Source organism: Microtus oregoni, unplaced genomic scaffold (assembly GCF_018167655.1).
Source record: "Microtus oregoni isolate MIOR12 unplaced genomic scaffold, Mior012 000061F_ref0000440, whole genome shotgun sequence".
Lineage (NCBI taxonomy): Eukaryota > Metazoa > Chordata > Mammalia > Rodentia > Cricetidae > Microtus > Microtus oregoni.
The window spans coordinates 1,510,615-1,526,965 of record NW_024543871.1 but is presented as its reverse complement, the minus strand read 5'-3'; the positions used below and the strand labels follow the sequence as shown (position 1 = coordinate 1,526,965).

The following is a 16,351-nucleotide window of genomic DNA, read 5'->3' as shown; positions in this document are numbered from 1 at the left end:
GTGCGTGGGTGGGTGGGTGGGTGCGTGGGTGGGTGGGTGGGTGCGTGGGTGGGTGGGTGCGTGGGTGGGTGGATGGATGGGGTTTGACACCAGTCTGTTGTTCTCCATGCCATCGGAGGTTTCATTCACCGATGGATGTCTTTGCGAAGGTCTCTGTGATCCTCCACAAGGTGTGAGAGCTTGATCACATGAATGATAGAACAAAACAATTTTTGCTGTTCCTTCAGTGTAAGTTAAACAAGCCTTCTGAGAGAAATAAAAATGTTTCCTTTAGAAACTAGGAAGGTAGGCCAGATTTAGGGCCTCTGGGTGGAGCCTGATTTTGAGCTAACTTTATTCTCACGGTCGTACTAAATGTCATTATCAAATGTTTCAAATGTTTATGTTAAAAGGGGTATGTTAGAAGTCATGCCTTACTGGTGATGTATGTGAAGCAGTTAGGGAGAAACTTCTTAGAATCAGTGAAGTGTTTTGTGTGAGGGAAAGTCCATAGCCAAGGTTCTGGCACAGAAAGATCCTCAGTCTCAACAGTATCCTATCCTAGTCTCCCCTCCCCTCACCTCCCCTCCCCTCCCCTCTCCCCTCCCCTCCCCTCTCCCCTTCCCTCTCCCCTCCCCCCTCCCCTACCTCTCTCTCATTTTTTGAGACAGGGTTTCTCTGTAGCTTTGGTGCCTGTCCTGGAACTAGCTCTACCGACCAGGCTGGCCTTGAACTCACAGAGATCCGCCTGCCTCTGCCTCCCAAATGCTGGGTTTAAAGGCGTGCGCCACCACCACCCAGCTTATTTTATTTTTTTGAGACAGGGTTTCTCCAGTAACAGTCCTAGCTGTCTGTCGACCAGGCTGGCCTTGAACTCAGAGATCTGCCTGCCTCAGTCTCAAGTGCTGGGATTAAAGGCGTGTTATACAAGTCTGACTAGGCATTGTAATTCAAAACAGCAGGGTAGAGTTGGAATTCCAATTTCCGATATTAAAAATAAAACATGTTTTACTTTCAGATCATCTTTACATGGAAGAGGAAAATGAACTATATGAATCGTAATGTAGGCATGAGGCCTGGGGTTCAACCCCAGCATGTAAGAGAAGCCCACATAATGGAAGGCAATAAGGGGGAGCGGATGAATAGTCTACCCAAATTTGAGGATTTTCTTAAAACTGCCTTACAAGTGAGTTCTCTGTTTTCTCACAGCTCCCAAAGAGAGGATGTCACGTCCAACTAGGTCTAGAGAAAGAAGAGAGAGTGACTCCAACTCAGAAGATAACAGTGAGTGAACAGCCTTATGGTTGTTACCCAAGTGGCTAAGCAGGGAGTGAATGGTAAAATGACACAAGGCCAAGGCGGGAATACATTTCCCCAGGGGAGGACCATCAAAGGACACTGAGGCTTTTGTTATTTACACTTTAATGAAATTTTGCATTGTTTATTGTGTGAGCCAATCAGCAGTCATCAGAAGATGGAGTCATATACCAACATATTTCTTGAGGGGTCATATTATAATCTCTCACAAATTCAAATACACCTTTCACTTGATCTAATTCAATTTCAAATATATCCTGTGTAATATTCATTAGATAGTGTTTTTGGTTGTTGTAGAATGTTTGAAACAGTGTGCTTAAATAATCCCTGATCTTTTCCAGATTAAATATGACATAACATTTGTTTAATTGTTTTCAGACAGGAGCTTGCTCTTACCTCAAGCTGGCCTCACAGGCTATCCTCCTCCCACTGCTTCTCAAATACCATGTTCATAGGCATGTGTCACACTGAAGTGTTAGCAGTATATTATGGAAATATGCAACCCTTAAAATGCTTTATCCCTAATACCAAAAAAAAAATCCTTAGCATGCTTTAAATCACCTTCTGTTTTGAATCTGTGAGTTTGAGGCCATCCTAATCCAGAGTCAGTTCTAGGGCAGCCAGGACTACACAGAGAAACCCTGTCTCAAAATAACAACAAAGTACAGCTCTGAACTCTGTTTTAACCCAAATACAGCCACAGAAAATATGCAAAGGATTGAGTATAGCCATGATTCAACAAAACTTTATTTACACAGACAGCAAAAAGCCAGAGTTGGCCCACTGCTCACAGTTTTTGAAATGATGATTTTGTTCATTTGACTTTCTCATACATTAGTAGCATAGTATTCTGGTTTTATTGGGTCCTATTTTGTATGTTCTCGGGTCCTTTCTCTCCTTTGGAGGTTCTCGGCTTGATTCCTAAACCACTGCAACTCAGGTAAGGCCACAGCTTCAACAGAAAGTAGGACTTATGACTAAGCATTAGTGCTAAGGGGCCTAGGAATTGCTAGCACACGGGCGAGAGATGTGGCCTTTGCTTCCCCTCTTTAGTACTCCAGCATCTAATCAGATGGAAAGTTGGGCCTTAGTAACTCATCTCCTGATATCTGGCCCTGCTGAGTTCCCTCTCTTCTAGGATTTAAATGTGTCTTTTATGTTCTTCCTTGATGCTCTCAACCCCCTTTCATTCTTGCCTGGTCAGTTCCAATGCTTTCAGCTGAATTTCTTTCTCAGAAGGTGATGCTCAGTTTTGCCTCTTTTCTCCGCTTCATCCCATCAGTCTCCATTTCCGCCTCAGGCAGAGCCAGGAGTCTCTGGCACAATTCCTTTCATGACTGCCTCACCCACTAGGCCAAACGGAGAAGAGTTTGAGAGCAAGGGTTGTTTCTGTGTACTCTGTGACCAGACTCAAATGGGCTCTCAGGCAAGCTTTGTTTACTCAGCATTTACCTGGATTTTGCCGGGAGGAGGAGGAAGGAGCTGATTTCTCCCTCTCTCTGGTTGAAGGTTTAGCCAGGGAATGAACTGATTGTCCAGAACAAAATAGCACTCTTGGCTGATAGACGTATTTCTTGCTATCTTCCTTCTTCATAAGGATGGGAACTGCATGCAAGCTTGGTGTTCACATTAGTTACTTTCTCATTGCTGTGACAACGCATACAGCACACACAGCAGCTTAAGGAAGGAAGGGTTTGTTCTGGTTCGGACTGAGTCCATCAGGGCAGAACGTTTCTCTTGTGCTACTAGGGATCAAACCTAGTGCTTCATACATGCTAGGCAAGTGCTCTACCAGTCCAAGATTTAAAAAACAACAGAGAACCCCCCAAACTTCCCCCAGGTGATTCTATTGTGAAATCAGAGGGAACAGCTGATTTAAATTTAAACTGGCCTTGCTTGTGAGACAGAAACCCTGAACCCATTATAAGAGCAAACATTAAAGCAGGGGGTGGGGAATTGTGGTAATCATTGATGAAGTGAGCAGAAGTATAAATGGGGCCGAGCAGCTCCATGGTAAATGAGTGCTTGGCATCACCATAGGGAGAATTAATCTGTGACTGGTCTAGCTCCCTCCATCAAGTCCTCAGGGAGAATGGCCTGGTTGTTTCAGTTTATAAATCTGCCTTTCCAGCGGTCCACAGACGTGACTGATGAAGTCTCTGAGTTGAGAGGCTAAAGGTTCAAATGTTTTCAGTGCTCCGTCTCTGGTTTTATTGTTTGCATGGATTACATTTATCATCTAAAGGGTTTTACCTAAATAGTGGATCATGATCCTTCATTATCTGTCCATTTTATAGTTCTTATTTTGTTTTCGGACAAGGTATCATAAAGCCCAAGCTGACTTGAAATTTGCTGTATTGCTGAGGTTGGCTTTGGACTCATGATTCTTCAGCCTCTGGTTCCCAAATGCTGGAATTACAAGTGTTCACCTCTACTTCTGTGTCTCTTTATGTGTCTTGAGACAAAGGCCTATATAGTCTAGACTGGCCTCAATCACATGATTCTAATGACGCACATATCTTTTTTTAGGTAGAAATTTATATTTTAATGTGTATAAACAAAAACCATCAATTTGGTGATGCTTACTCTTCTACCCCAGAGAATTTCATACTGTTGCCATACAAGCCCTTCAACTTTGCAGGATAATGAAGTGTCTACCACACTGGGTAACTCAGTAGCACAGCACCCAAATATTTGGCATAAGTCCTTAGTTATAATCACTAGCATCCAGCTTGAGTCTTGAATTCTTAACTCTGAAACTGGGAGTACAAGATAAGACATCTATGCAAATCATCATAGTAAACCCCAAGAACTGTGTCTCACATATTCTTAAGGCTTGCTTCAGGGACATTCAGTGTCTCCTGAATAAGCAATCTCTTATTTTCAAGGAAAATCCCATTCAGTGTGTAACCAAACTTCCACAAGTGTCTGACTGATAGCAAGTATGATTTGTCTGAGAGGGCTACAACCAAGTACTCTGGGGAATCTCCATGATGAAAAAAGGGAACCAGCCAGGTGTGGTAGTTCACATCTCTAATCTCAGCCTCCAGGAGGCTGAGGTTGGCAAAGGGCTGTGAACAAGACTAGCCTGAGTTACAAAATGAAACCCTCTTATCTCACAAAAACCAACCAAACAAACAAAAAGCCAACAAAATGTGTGTGTATGTGTGTGTGTGTGTGTGTGTATATATATATATATATATATATATACAGAAATAAGGGAATGAACAATAGAAAAATAGTCTTTATGTTTTCCTGTATTCATAGAGTTACTTTTATAAAGGCTGCTTAAAAGAATACCAATAATATTTGCACCTCACTGTAGTAAGTGTACATTGTAGAGTTTAATGAATGTTTTTAAGGAAATGAGTTGAACTCACAAGATACAAGCTTCTTTATGTGAACACATTTTAAGTGTATGTTTTTCTATGTTACACATCTTGACTATTGTGTGGTTAGTGAATTCAACCTCAAAATGTATTTTGGGGGACTGGAGAGGTGGCTTATCAGTTAAGAGCATCTAAGTTTGGTTCCTAGCACCCACATGGAGGCTCACAGCCATCTGTAACTTCAGTCACAGGGGATTTGATGTCCTCTTCTGACATCAGCGTCACTTGCACATATGTGGTATACGTGCACACACTCAGGTGCACATACATCCTGATAAATATTCTTTTAAAAACACATTTGAGGGTATGAAACCATTTTATCCCTGCGAGTGGAGAGGGGCTGAGGAGGTACACATGATCTGTTGTCCATGACAAAGCAAATCTCCCTGGTCCCCCCATAACTCACTGTAAAATGTATTTCATATTAATGCCTGTTATAATATACAGCCCTGGCTGACTTAGAACTCACTGTATAGACCAGGATGGCCTTGAATTCAGAGATCCACTTGCAGCTGCCTCCAAAGTGCTGGCATTAAAGGCATGCGCTACCACCACCCAACTATTTTTTCTCTTTTTAAAATTGGTCTAAGGGTCTAGGAATAAAACCCAGTCCTCTCATGGCACAGTGCTATTTAAGTCGATTTGCATGACAAAGTGTACACTTAAGAAAAAATTATTAAAATTGCATATCCTTATTAAGATATGCTAAATGTGTAAGGTTATTATTAGGTTATAAGATGTGAAAAGAAAGATAATTATTTGTCATTTAAGGAAAAGGTTTTTTTTTTCATAACACTCAGGGATATTTCTTGGAGAATTTCCACAAGTATGTCATTCAACGTAAGCTGCTTGGGAGCCTGAGGCAGGAGAATTGAAATACAGTCTGAGCTACCACATATGTTCAAGTCTGGCCTGAGAGACTTAGCCAGACCTTGTCTACAGTTGCTGGGGGTGGGGCTAGTGAGATTCCTCTCCTCCTAGGGTCCTGCTGGCAGTTAATGGTTGCTGGGGAAAGAGTGACAATTAGCAAGCACTGCCCTGTGCTGAAACACAGATTCTTTCCCCAAGTCACCTTGCAGGCCTGCTTTTCATCTTTCATGGGCCCTTGGGGCCTGAATTCCATTAGAGCTTTTCAGCAGGCCCTCAGCCACTAGCACAAAGGTGCTGGCCAGTTTTGTTTTTCTTTTTTTTTTCTTTCTTTCTTTCTTTTTTTTTTTTTTTGGTTTTTCGAGACAGGGTTTCTCTGTGGTTTTGGAGCCTGTCCTGGAACTACCTCTGTAGACCAGGCTGGTCTCGAACTCAGAGATCCGCCTGCCTCTGCCTCCCGAGTGCTGGGATTAAAGGCATGCGCCACCATCGCCCGGCCCAGTTTTGTTTTTCATTGAAATATCTTCTCTTTAGTTCAGCCTGGGCTTGAACTCAAAGCAGTCCTCTTGCCTCAGCCTCTTTAGTGCTGGAAATACAAATGTGAGCTGTCATACTCAGCTTAAGATGGCAATTTTCTGGAGAATTTGCATAGTAAGGGCTTTTCAGGACACCGAGGCGTGTGGCCTTCTGGTTAGAAAGGTGATTGACTTGCAGTGTTCATTCTTAATTATCACTCGAAGCTGTTCTTACTCTACCCAGTTCTCTCCATATGAAAGCCTCGCCTTGTTGCCCACCGTTTCCTATATGACAGACCAAATGTTTGGTGTACCAGACATTTTTTTTTTGCATAGGGTTTTAGGCTATATAACTCAAACTGGCAAGCCTCCTGCCTCTTCTTCCAAAACACTGGGATTACAAACATGTAGAACCCCAGCGGTCCCGGGCACTTTTGAAATTTCATTTTCCATATTTCAACCTGACATCCTAGCTTCTAGTCTCATTGCTCTTTACATTAAACAAAAACCTTTCACAGCTGAAAACTACACTTCCTCTCTCCTCTTGCCAACTCCCATTTTGAGATCTAGCGTGAACATTGTGTTTATCTTGTCTTGACTATTCCACATGTGCTTTTCCCCATAGTAATTTCTAGCCCTTAAAAAAAACCTATAATATTAGAGAAGTTTGAGGCTTTTTCCTTCCCTGGCTTTTCAAAGGTGGGTTTCTGGGGCGGCATAGAGCTTGTGAACTGTTCCATACAAGCTGAAACAATACACACACCGGCAACTATAGTTTTCTTTGAGTTTGTCTCTTCTGCTGAGAATACCCTAAGATTAACTTTTGTTGTCTTGTGAGTCTGCATAGTCCAGCCTGGCCTCACACTAGCTCTGTTTCAGCCTTGGCCTCCAGAATGCTGGAAAGACAGGGATTTGTCAGTGCGCTGGCTAAGAATGCCCCCCCCCAGATTAAGTTAGGTCCTAAGGACTTCCTATCTAAGCTGGTCTCTGACAGGTTTATTGCTGGCAATTTAACCAAATTTGGAGTTTTTTCTTTTCTTTTTTTTTTTTTCGAGACAGGGTTTCTCAGTAGTTCTGGAGTTTGTCCAGGAATTTGCTCTGTAGACCAGGCTGGCCTCGAACTCACAGAGATAATGCCTGCCTCTGCCTCCCTAGTGCAGGAATTAAAGCCATACTGTCGCCACCTGGCTGGAGGTTTTGCTTTTTTTTTCTGCCAAAAATCACATGTAAAACTTTGTCTTATGAAACACACTGGTAAGGAAACAGACTTTTGCCAGTATGAGAGTTTGTAAGTGGAGGAAGTAAGTCTTAGCTTTGGGCTACAAATTACCGAGTTACTGACTGATGGGGTGGGAGGACGGACCCTGAAATTGTGCTGGGTGGGGTTGTTACTTGGCCTTAGAATGTACCCCTCCTCTCGCCAGCCATCTTAAAAAACGCTCATGGCTTTACAGCTGGTGTCATTATAGAGACAATCAAAATGCGGGCCCTGTGGGGTGTTGTGTCAGACAAAACCCAGCCATGTGTTGCTCCACCGAGTTGGAAACTTTCGTCCTAGGCTTCTCCGCTCTCTGAACACAGGGCTAGCCCTCTCTAGCGGAGGCAGACTCATGCTTTCCCGATCTCTCGGGTTCCTCCTGTGGCCCTGCGGCTCCTCCTCAGTCCCGTTTCTCTTTCAAAGTTTCCTATCCACTTACTTTTTTCTTCCCACCCTCTTTTTTCCCAGCTAGTTCAGCCCGCCCCTAGCATGCACCACCTACTCTGCCTCACGGGAGCCTTCCCGCTTCTCCGCCTGTCCTCCCCACCTATCTCCCCGCCCTCCTCAGGTTCAGAAACCTCCAATCAAGAGGGCCGAAGGTGTCTCCAGGATCCGCCCCGTCCTCCCTATCCACCTCTTTTACCCCCAGTGCTCCCTCCCCCATCCCCCCCACCTCAAGTCCAGCGGACCCCAAGGCTTCTGGATCAGGGAGCTATGAAAAGTGTTTGCCCAGGCAGTTCCGGTAAGGACGCTGTGGCGCGAAGCTCCCCGCGGGACCTTTAAGGAAGGGGTGACTGGTGGTGAGGGAGCCCCGGTGAAGAGGGTGCTGGCAGGGAAGTGGTGCGGGAGCCTCTTGTGCTGTTGACAATAACAAGCCTCAGCTCGCTCCCGAGAGGGAGAAAAGGAGGAGGAGCTGCAAGCTTCACTGGTTCCCTGAGTCTCTCCAGCAGAAAAGTGGGGGAGAGAGGCCGACAAGCAGGGGAGGGGGAATGGCATAGCCGTTTACCTGTCTGCCTCCTCCGCTTCCCTCCCCCGCCTCGTTCTCACTGCCGGTGGCAGCCTATCTGCCTTCCCAAGCCCTTCCATTCCCCTCGGTGTGCCCCCCTCCACTTTCCTTCTCGTCCTCTGTGTTTCTCCTCTCTTTCTTCCCTTCCCCCTTCAACATTGCCACCTCTCCTCCATGCACACAGGCACATAAACGTAGGATTTTGATTCTCCTCTGCCTGTTGACCCCGCTATTTTCATGTTTCCAACAGGTTTTTCTTCCCCCAATCCCTCTGCTGCTTCTGCTGCTGCTCAGGAGGTCAGATCAGCCACTGATGGTAATACCAGCACCACTCCGCCCACCTCTGCCAAGAAGAGAAAGTTAAAGAGCAGCAACAGTAGCAGCAGTAACAGTAGTAACGAGAGAGACTTTGATTCCACCACTTCCTCTACCCCTCCACAACCTAAAGATTCCGCGTCCCCTTCAACCTCGTCCTGCTGCCTCGCGGTTCCAGTGGCCACTTCCAGCCACGTACCGATACAGAAGAAGCTGCGTTTTGAAGACACCCTGGAGTTTGTAGGGTTTGAAACGAAAATGGCTGAGGAGGCTTCCTCATCTTCCTCATCATCGCCCACTGCTGCAACCTCACAGCAGCAGCAGCAGCAGCAACTTAAAAATAAGAGTTTGTTAATTTCTTCTGTGGCTTCAGTGCACCATGCAAATGGCCTGTCTAAATCATCTACCACGGTCTCTAGCTTTGCTAACAGCAAGCCTGGCTCAGCTAAGAAGTTAGTGATCAAGAACTTTAAAGGTAACCAAGGCCAAAATCCATAATCACTTGCTAAGAATTTGACACTTGAGCAGTCACGTGCGCTGTTGATGTTAATATATTAAACAGTATAGAGGTCGCCTAATGTTTTATGCATAATCAGTGAGTGGAAGGAAGGCCCTATTTTGGGTAGCGGGTTCCTTTTCTGGGGTGTTTGTGTCCTTGCTCTGAAGCACACTCTATAATGTTTCCGTTTTTGAGGTCTGTTTCAATCCATTATATCTTATCTGTTGTTCCTTAAAACACAGTATGGTGCGGATTTTACAGGTGAGAAACTTGTCTAAAGAGGAACATTTTAGGTGCATAGCGAGTCTTGGTCCTACTGAGATTTTTATTTTTATAGGCCACATACTCCAGCCCCTAAAAATGCAGGTAAAGGTTGATAGTTTTATCTTCTTAGTATAGAGTACTGTGTTTGTGAAACTTACTGTGGGAGGAGTATTTGGTGAAAAATCTTTGGTTTTTTTTTTTCTTTCTGTATTTCTTCCCAAAGGTAAAGTCTGAGTGAAAATGGCTGTGTGTACACAGCAGCAGGGACTCGACCACGAAAGCTAGAAATAGTTAACTACATCTTTCCTCACGAAAACGTGCGTTCCAAGGGTTGACCTGCAGCTATTAGGAAATTGGAGCGTGCTGTGTTTGAGATTACTGATTCGGAGTGTGGTGTAGGCACCAGTGAAAATATAAAGTCACCATTTAAAATGTATTTGAGCTAAGTTCTTATCTGTTGAATGTATCGCTGTTTTTCTGATATTTTTTTCACCATCCTCAGCTAGCACATAATAGATGCTAGAATGTTTCTTAAAGCTGGGGAAGTAAATGAATGAACTTAGGTTTTACCAGAAGTGTCCTGTTCCTAAGTATTAGCACGGGATGAAGTGCTTACTCTGGGTCTGTTGGAAACGTTACTGTGGAAAAGAGCAGTGTGCTATTTGTCTAGCGGAGGGGCTTATAGTATTGTCTGGCTTTAACCCTTTCTCTTCTTGTATTACCCTCTTTCCACCCTCAGGCTCTCCAGTTACATTCTTTTTGACTTACTTGTAGAGCTTTCTAAAGTGAATTTGAGCTGTATCTACGAATTCATTCATTACTTCACTTAAAGATAAATTTAATAGGGAAGGAATTTTTCAAGAAATGAGCTGTGATCCTAATTGCAGTTTTTTTAAAATATTTATTTATTGTATACAGTATTGTGTCTGCCTGCAGGCCAGAAGAGGGCACCAGACCTCATTACAGATGGTTGTGAGCCACCATGTGGTTGCCGGGTATTGAACTCAGGACCTTTGGAGGAGCAGGCAGTGCTCTTAACCACTGAGCCATCTCTCCAGCCCCCCTAATTGCATTTGCAAATTAATTTCAGAGTTTATTTTTCTTTCTCCTGAAGGCATTAATGCATTTGGAATCTAATTTGTTTCACTTATCGTTGGTGAATAAAGTTTAAAGTCTAGATTAAGGTTTCTTTTCAGTCTGAAAATACCTTATTGGTTCTGGAGCCATTTGGGTGCTGGTTTGTTTTTAAATTTTCATTCAGTTCCCTCCTTTTCTGTGATTGCTGCATAATTAGGGAGTCAAACAGACCTAGATTGGAATCCCAGCTTTGCCATTGACTAGTTATGGTGGCCAAATGAGTTCGAGACTCAGTTTCTTAAGTTATAAAATAGAGGTGTTAATATTCACTGTGGGCATTTTATTGGGAGAATTTCTAAGAAGTTTCTAAAATATTTTTCACATATTACATACTCAGTGTTTTAACTACAAGATTTATGTCAGCTTCAGTTTTACACATGCTAAAATAAGATCAGGACTGCTATTTTTAATCTATCATTCTTGAATTTTTTTGAAGCAATACAATCAATAGGAGAAAAAAACCTTTACCTTCAATTTTCATAGGTGAGTCAAAATGACTTAATAGTATTTTGTTTTGTTTTTGTTTTTTCGAGACAGGGTTTCTCTGTGGCTTTCGAGCCTGTCCTGGAACTAGCTCTATATAGACCAGGCTGGTCTCGAACTCACAGAGATCTGCCTGCCTCTGCCTCCCGAGTGCTGGGATTAAAGGTGTGCGCCACCATCGCCCGGCCTTAATAGTATTTTGGCATCTTAAATTTTGTTTATACTGAACTTTTATTTTTTTTTATTTTTTATTTTTTTTTTGGTTTTTCGAGACAGGGTTTCTCTGTGGCTTTGGAGCCTGTCCTGGAACTAGCTCTGTAGACCAGGCTGGTCTCGAACTCACAGAGATCCGCCTGCCTCTGCCTCCCGAGTGCTGGGATTAAAGGCGTGCGCCACCATCGCCCGGCTATACTGAACTTTTAATATTCAGTTATAATAAATACTCAATATTACTTTAATATTGAGGTATAATAAAGGTTCTAAAATAGCAATGCTGTTCTATTTTATAGTTCTTTAGTTACCATATCCTGAATATTTTTCTAAAATTTTTTTTGCATATTATTTAGATAAGCCTAAATTACCAGAAAACTATACAGATGAGACATGGCAGAAGCTGAAAGAAGCCGTGGAAGCTATTCAGAATAGTACTTCAATTAAGTATAATTTAGAAGAACTCTACCAGGTATGTATTAGTGTATAAAACCAGATTTGACTAATATCAGTCACGATGGCATGCATTTGTATTTTCCTGCTTTAAAGATTTGTGTGTGTATCCGTGTGTCCGTGCTGAAGCATGCGTGTGCCTGTGAGTGCAGATGCCCTTGATGACCAGAGGCTTAGGATGCCGCTAGAGCTGTAATTAAGTGGTTGTCAGCTACCTGACAAGAGGGTGCTGGGAATCAAACTTGGGTCATGGAGGAGCATGGAGGAGTGCTCTTACCTGCTAATCCATTCTCCATACCGGTGTGTTTTAACTTTCTGAACTATGTTCTGTAGTAGATTCTTTGGTTCATTACTAGTTAATTGCTACCTTCCATTTTATGGTCACAGCACATAGCCTTACTTAAACTGGGGATACATAATTGGGCACTTCTGATAAGAACTCAGTTAAATTTTGGTATAGTCGAGGTATGACCTAGACTTTAACGCTATAGCAGGGATCCTAGAAGTTTTTTCTGTGGTATGTCATTTCTGTTGTGGCATTCTTTCGTAGTTCTGTTACCCACCTTTAAGAACGGCCTCAAGGCATGCAGCTCTTCACATTCTCACATCCTTTGTTCTGACTTTCTCTTTTTTTGAAAAAAAATACATTCATTCTGTGTGTGTATATGTGTATGGGTAAACCATGTGTGGAAGTCTTAGGACAACTTAGGGGGTTCAGTTCTTTCCTTCCGCCCTGTGGGTCCCAGGGATGGTAAGTGCCTTTACCAACTGAGCCATCTTGCCACCCCTCACCTCCTTTAAAGAACTTAATTTAGGGCTGGAGAGATGGCTTCGTTGTTAAGAGCAGTGGCTGTGTTCTTCCAGAGGTCTTGAGTTTCCTGAGTTCATTTCCCAGCAACCATATGGTGGCTCACTGCCATTCATAATAAGATCTGGTGCCCTCTTCTGGCCATAGGCACACATGCAGACAAAATGCTGTATACATAATAAGTAAATAAATCTTTAAAAAAAGAACTTAATTTAAAGAAAAATTGTGTGTATATGAGAGAGTGTGTGGGGGGGGTGTTAGTTCACATCTACGTCTCATGTGGAAGTCAGAAGACAACTTGCAGAAATTAAACTTTTCTACCATGGGTGTCCTAGGTATCAGACTCAGGTTGGCAGGTTTGGTGGTAAGCACGTTTACCTGATGAACCATCTCCTTGGTCCTACCTGATTCTTTTTTTCCCCTCAAGACAAAACTTTTCTATATAGCCTTGACTGTCCTGGAACTCATTCTGTAGACTAGGCTGGCCTTGAACTCACAGAGATCTTTCTGCCTCTACCTCTTGAGTGCTAGGATTGAACGTTTCTGATGCCACTGCCTGGGGCCTCATTCTTTCTTTATAATTATTATTATCGTTGTTGTTTTTTAAGACAGTTTCTCTTTTGCTTTGGAGTCTGTCCTGGAACTCAGTTTGTAGATCAGGCTGGCCTCGGACTCATAAATAAGAGTTTCACCTGCCTCTGCCTGCCAAGTGCTGGGATTAAAGGCATGTACCATCACCACCCAGTCTCATTCTTTCTTAATAGTAGCTTTTTTTGTACTTTTTTTGAGTTTTTTCTATCTGTCAGTCTAATTCCGAAATGAGCAGCAACTATATATAGTCCAACACCTTAACTTGAGGTTATTTGCTTTTCCTGATTTTCCAAGAGTTTTCCTCACTGCACTTTTGACACAACTAATTTAAGAAGTTGTTTTTCCTTATATCATCAGCCATTTGTATTTAAAAATAACTTCTGTTTAGTAAACTTGTAAGAAATGGTCAATATTTCAGCATTTGTATTTCTTGTGTTTTAGTTGTAGAATGTGAGTCTGTTGATGACAAACTCTGGCATAGGAGTTAGAGGCCACATTTGGGACTCACTTTCACTGTGATTGCCTTTCTAATCTTGGACAAAACAGTAAATAAACACCCTCAGCTTTACTTTCCTCCACTATAAAACAGGCAAGCTACTACCTGCCTTGTCTTTTTCTCTGGGTCGCTAATCTAATAATCAAATAAGATATTTGTAAAAGAAAACAACACGTTAATGAAACACTATTGAGCTGATGTTAGTTATAGTCACATATTTTACAAACCACAGTATACCTTTTTTAAAATCTGCATTATGTTAAATTGAGATCGTTGGTTTCTGTTGCTGTGAAAATTAGTCAGTGTACGCCCAACACAGCAGTCATCAGCAGGTAGAGTGCTGTATAAATGTCAGCTGGTGGTGACAGTAGGGTAAGTCCTCATTTGGCTCTTTTGGCATATTTTAGACATGCCTCCTGAATTGTAAAATAACAAAAGTAGAATTGAGAAATTAGAGTGAGAAAGGTCTTAAAGAGTCTGTGGGGTCGACATACTGTGTATGGTAAAACCTGCAAAGCAGATCCATTTTCTTGTAGTTCATTTAAAGCATTATACTCTTAAATATATAATAGTTTTTATCACCACTTTAACAACAAGGAGACTGAGTCTCAGAATTTAAATAACCCACCCAAAGTTACTTATTGGCTGAACAAGGAAAGTCGAACTAAGATGTTTTATTGTTAACTCCAATTGATTTTCCACTACTGTGCTGCTTCACTAATAACACCACAGCACCTTAAATACCCACTGTACAGCAGTGTTCAAAACAGCTTTAGGGAAAACAGCCACTGTGCTTCCATTTGTATATGTAGTCTTTATTTGGGTATGCTGGTGCACAGCCAGTTTAATTGCAGTAAGGTATTTGTATATTTCAATTCTTTACATATATTCATTATAGCTCTTAATGAGCCCTATTCACCTTAAATATTTTCCCTGAGTTTTTGATTTGATGATATATTTGATATGTTGATTTTAATTCCTTGCGTGCTTAAAGAACATACCTAATTTTTTTTTTTTTTTTTGGTTTTCGAGACAGGGTTTCTCTGTGGCTTTGGAGCCTGTCCTGGAACTAGCTCTGTAGACCAGGGTGGTCTCGAACTCATAGAGATCTGCCTGCCTCTGCCTCCCGAGTGCTGAGATTAAAGGCGTGCGCCACCATCGCTCGGCCATACCTAATTTTTTGTGTGTATTTTTGTGCTGCAGCCAGCGCAGCCTGGATAACCAAGACTGGGGAGGGGTGCAGGGATTGAGACATGGAGGCTTCTTTTCAGGTGAAAGAACAGCAACCTTTATTTTGCCCAGCAACCTTTTATACCTCTACTTCTGTGGAGACCCAGGGGTCAGAAAGAACACAAACATCCTTGTCAATTACAGACCACAAGGAAGTTCCCCTGTCAGTCAGGAGGAGTGAGGGCAGCTGGATCACAACATTTTTGCTTTCTTTTTTTTAAAAGATTTATTTTGTTTACAGTTTTCTGTCTGCATGTATACTTGCAGACCAGAAGAGGGCACCAGATCTCATTACAGATGGTTGTGAGCCACCATGTGGTTGCTGGGAATTGAATTTAGGACCTCTGGAAGAACAATGACTGCTCTTAACCTCTGAGCCATCTCTACAGCCCCTATTTTTGCTTTCTTATATTTAATTTTACTTGCTGTTGCATTTTTTTTGTCCTAAAGTCACAAGTACATAGTAATAGTAGGACATGCTGTAATCTCAGCACTTCAGAGGCTAAGGCAGGAAGATTTTAAGTGCAAGGGAGACTGTATTATATAGGGAGACCTTGCTCAAAATACAGTTTTTAAGTTTTTATTTTGTGACTGTTCCTTAGATTATTCTGAGATATCGTTTAATTTTTAGCACAATGTTTCCATTATGTTTTCAGTAAACACATACTGTCTTCTTGTTTTTTAATGTAACTATTTGTTTTTTTGAGACGGGGTCTCCCTACATAGCCCTGCCTGTCCTGGAGCTAACTCACTATGAGGAGTTAGGTGACTGGGATTAAAGGTGTGTACCACCACACAGGGCTTTTTATTTTTAATTTTTTTTAAGACAGGATCTCACTATTTGACAAATACCTGGCTATCCAGGCACTCACTTTGTATACCACTTTGTAGACTCACTTTGTAAGTGTTCTCACTGAGATCCACCTAACTCTGCCTCCCAAATGCTGGGGTTAACACATTCCTAGCCTATTGTATTTTTTTTTTGCCTATTGTATTTTTAAAGCAATACTTTAAATGATAATTGTCCCTGAATTTTAAAATTACCTTTCTTAACAATCTTGAAATCCTTTGAGATTGAAGCTTTGAGATTGAAGCTATGCTTTATACTTTGGGTGGGATTTTTGTTTGCTTGTTTAATCTTGGTTTATTATAAATAGGGCTATGTTTAAAGGCACTAGCTTGGGTTGATTAGCCTGTCTTGAATAAAGATTGGTTGTTATTTGTGACAGACTCCCACTGTTAGTTAGGGTCTTACTGTTTGACCGGGCTAGGTTAGTTTATACTTCATTTCTGATGAAGATTGTTTCTGACATTAATAAGAATTCTGGTGAACTTTTTGGGAAAAAGATCTTAAATAATGTTCCTTTCTATTCTGTTCTATAGATAGATGGACCACAAGAGATGCAAATTATGCATCTCTCAGTATAGATTATAATTAGTTGTAAAATGCAGTTATTTCAAGCAGTCAGTATTATATAGGAGAAAAGTTAAAATTCTTTTTTTTTTATCTTTTAGAAACTAAGAAAAGTTAAAT

At 41.9% G+C, this 16,351-nt stretch overlaps 1 protein-coding gene across 2 annotated transcripts in view; it reads left to right on the top strand.

Annotated features, from left to right (window-relative positions):
• Positions 1–1,114: 1,114 nt before the first annotated feature.
• Cul4b (cullin 4B) overlaps positions 1,115–16,351 on the top strand; it is a 44,694-nt gene continuing 29,457 nt past the window's right edge. The window contains exons 1-4 of one of the 2 annotated variants that reach the window (XM_041639987.1): positions 1,115–1,263; positions 7,894–8,067; positions 8,582–9,121; positions 11,596–11,711. In XM_041639987.1, coding sequence (XP_041495921.1) covers positions 1,203–1,263; positions 7,894–8,067; positions 8,582–9,121; positions 11,596–11,711 — 891 coding nt within the window. In that variant the 5' untranslated portion in view covers positions 1,115–1,202. Of the gene's footprint in view, positions 1,264–7,893; positions 8,068–8,568; positions 9,122–11,595; positions 11,712–16,351 lie in introns of those variants that run through there. The other variant, XM_041639986.1, reaches the window with a different exon arrangement.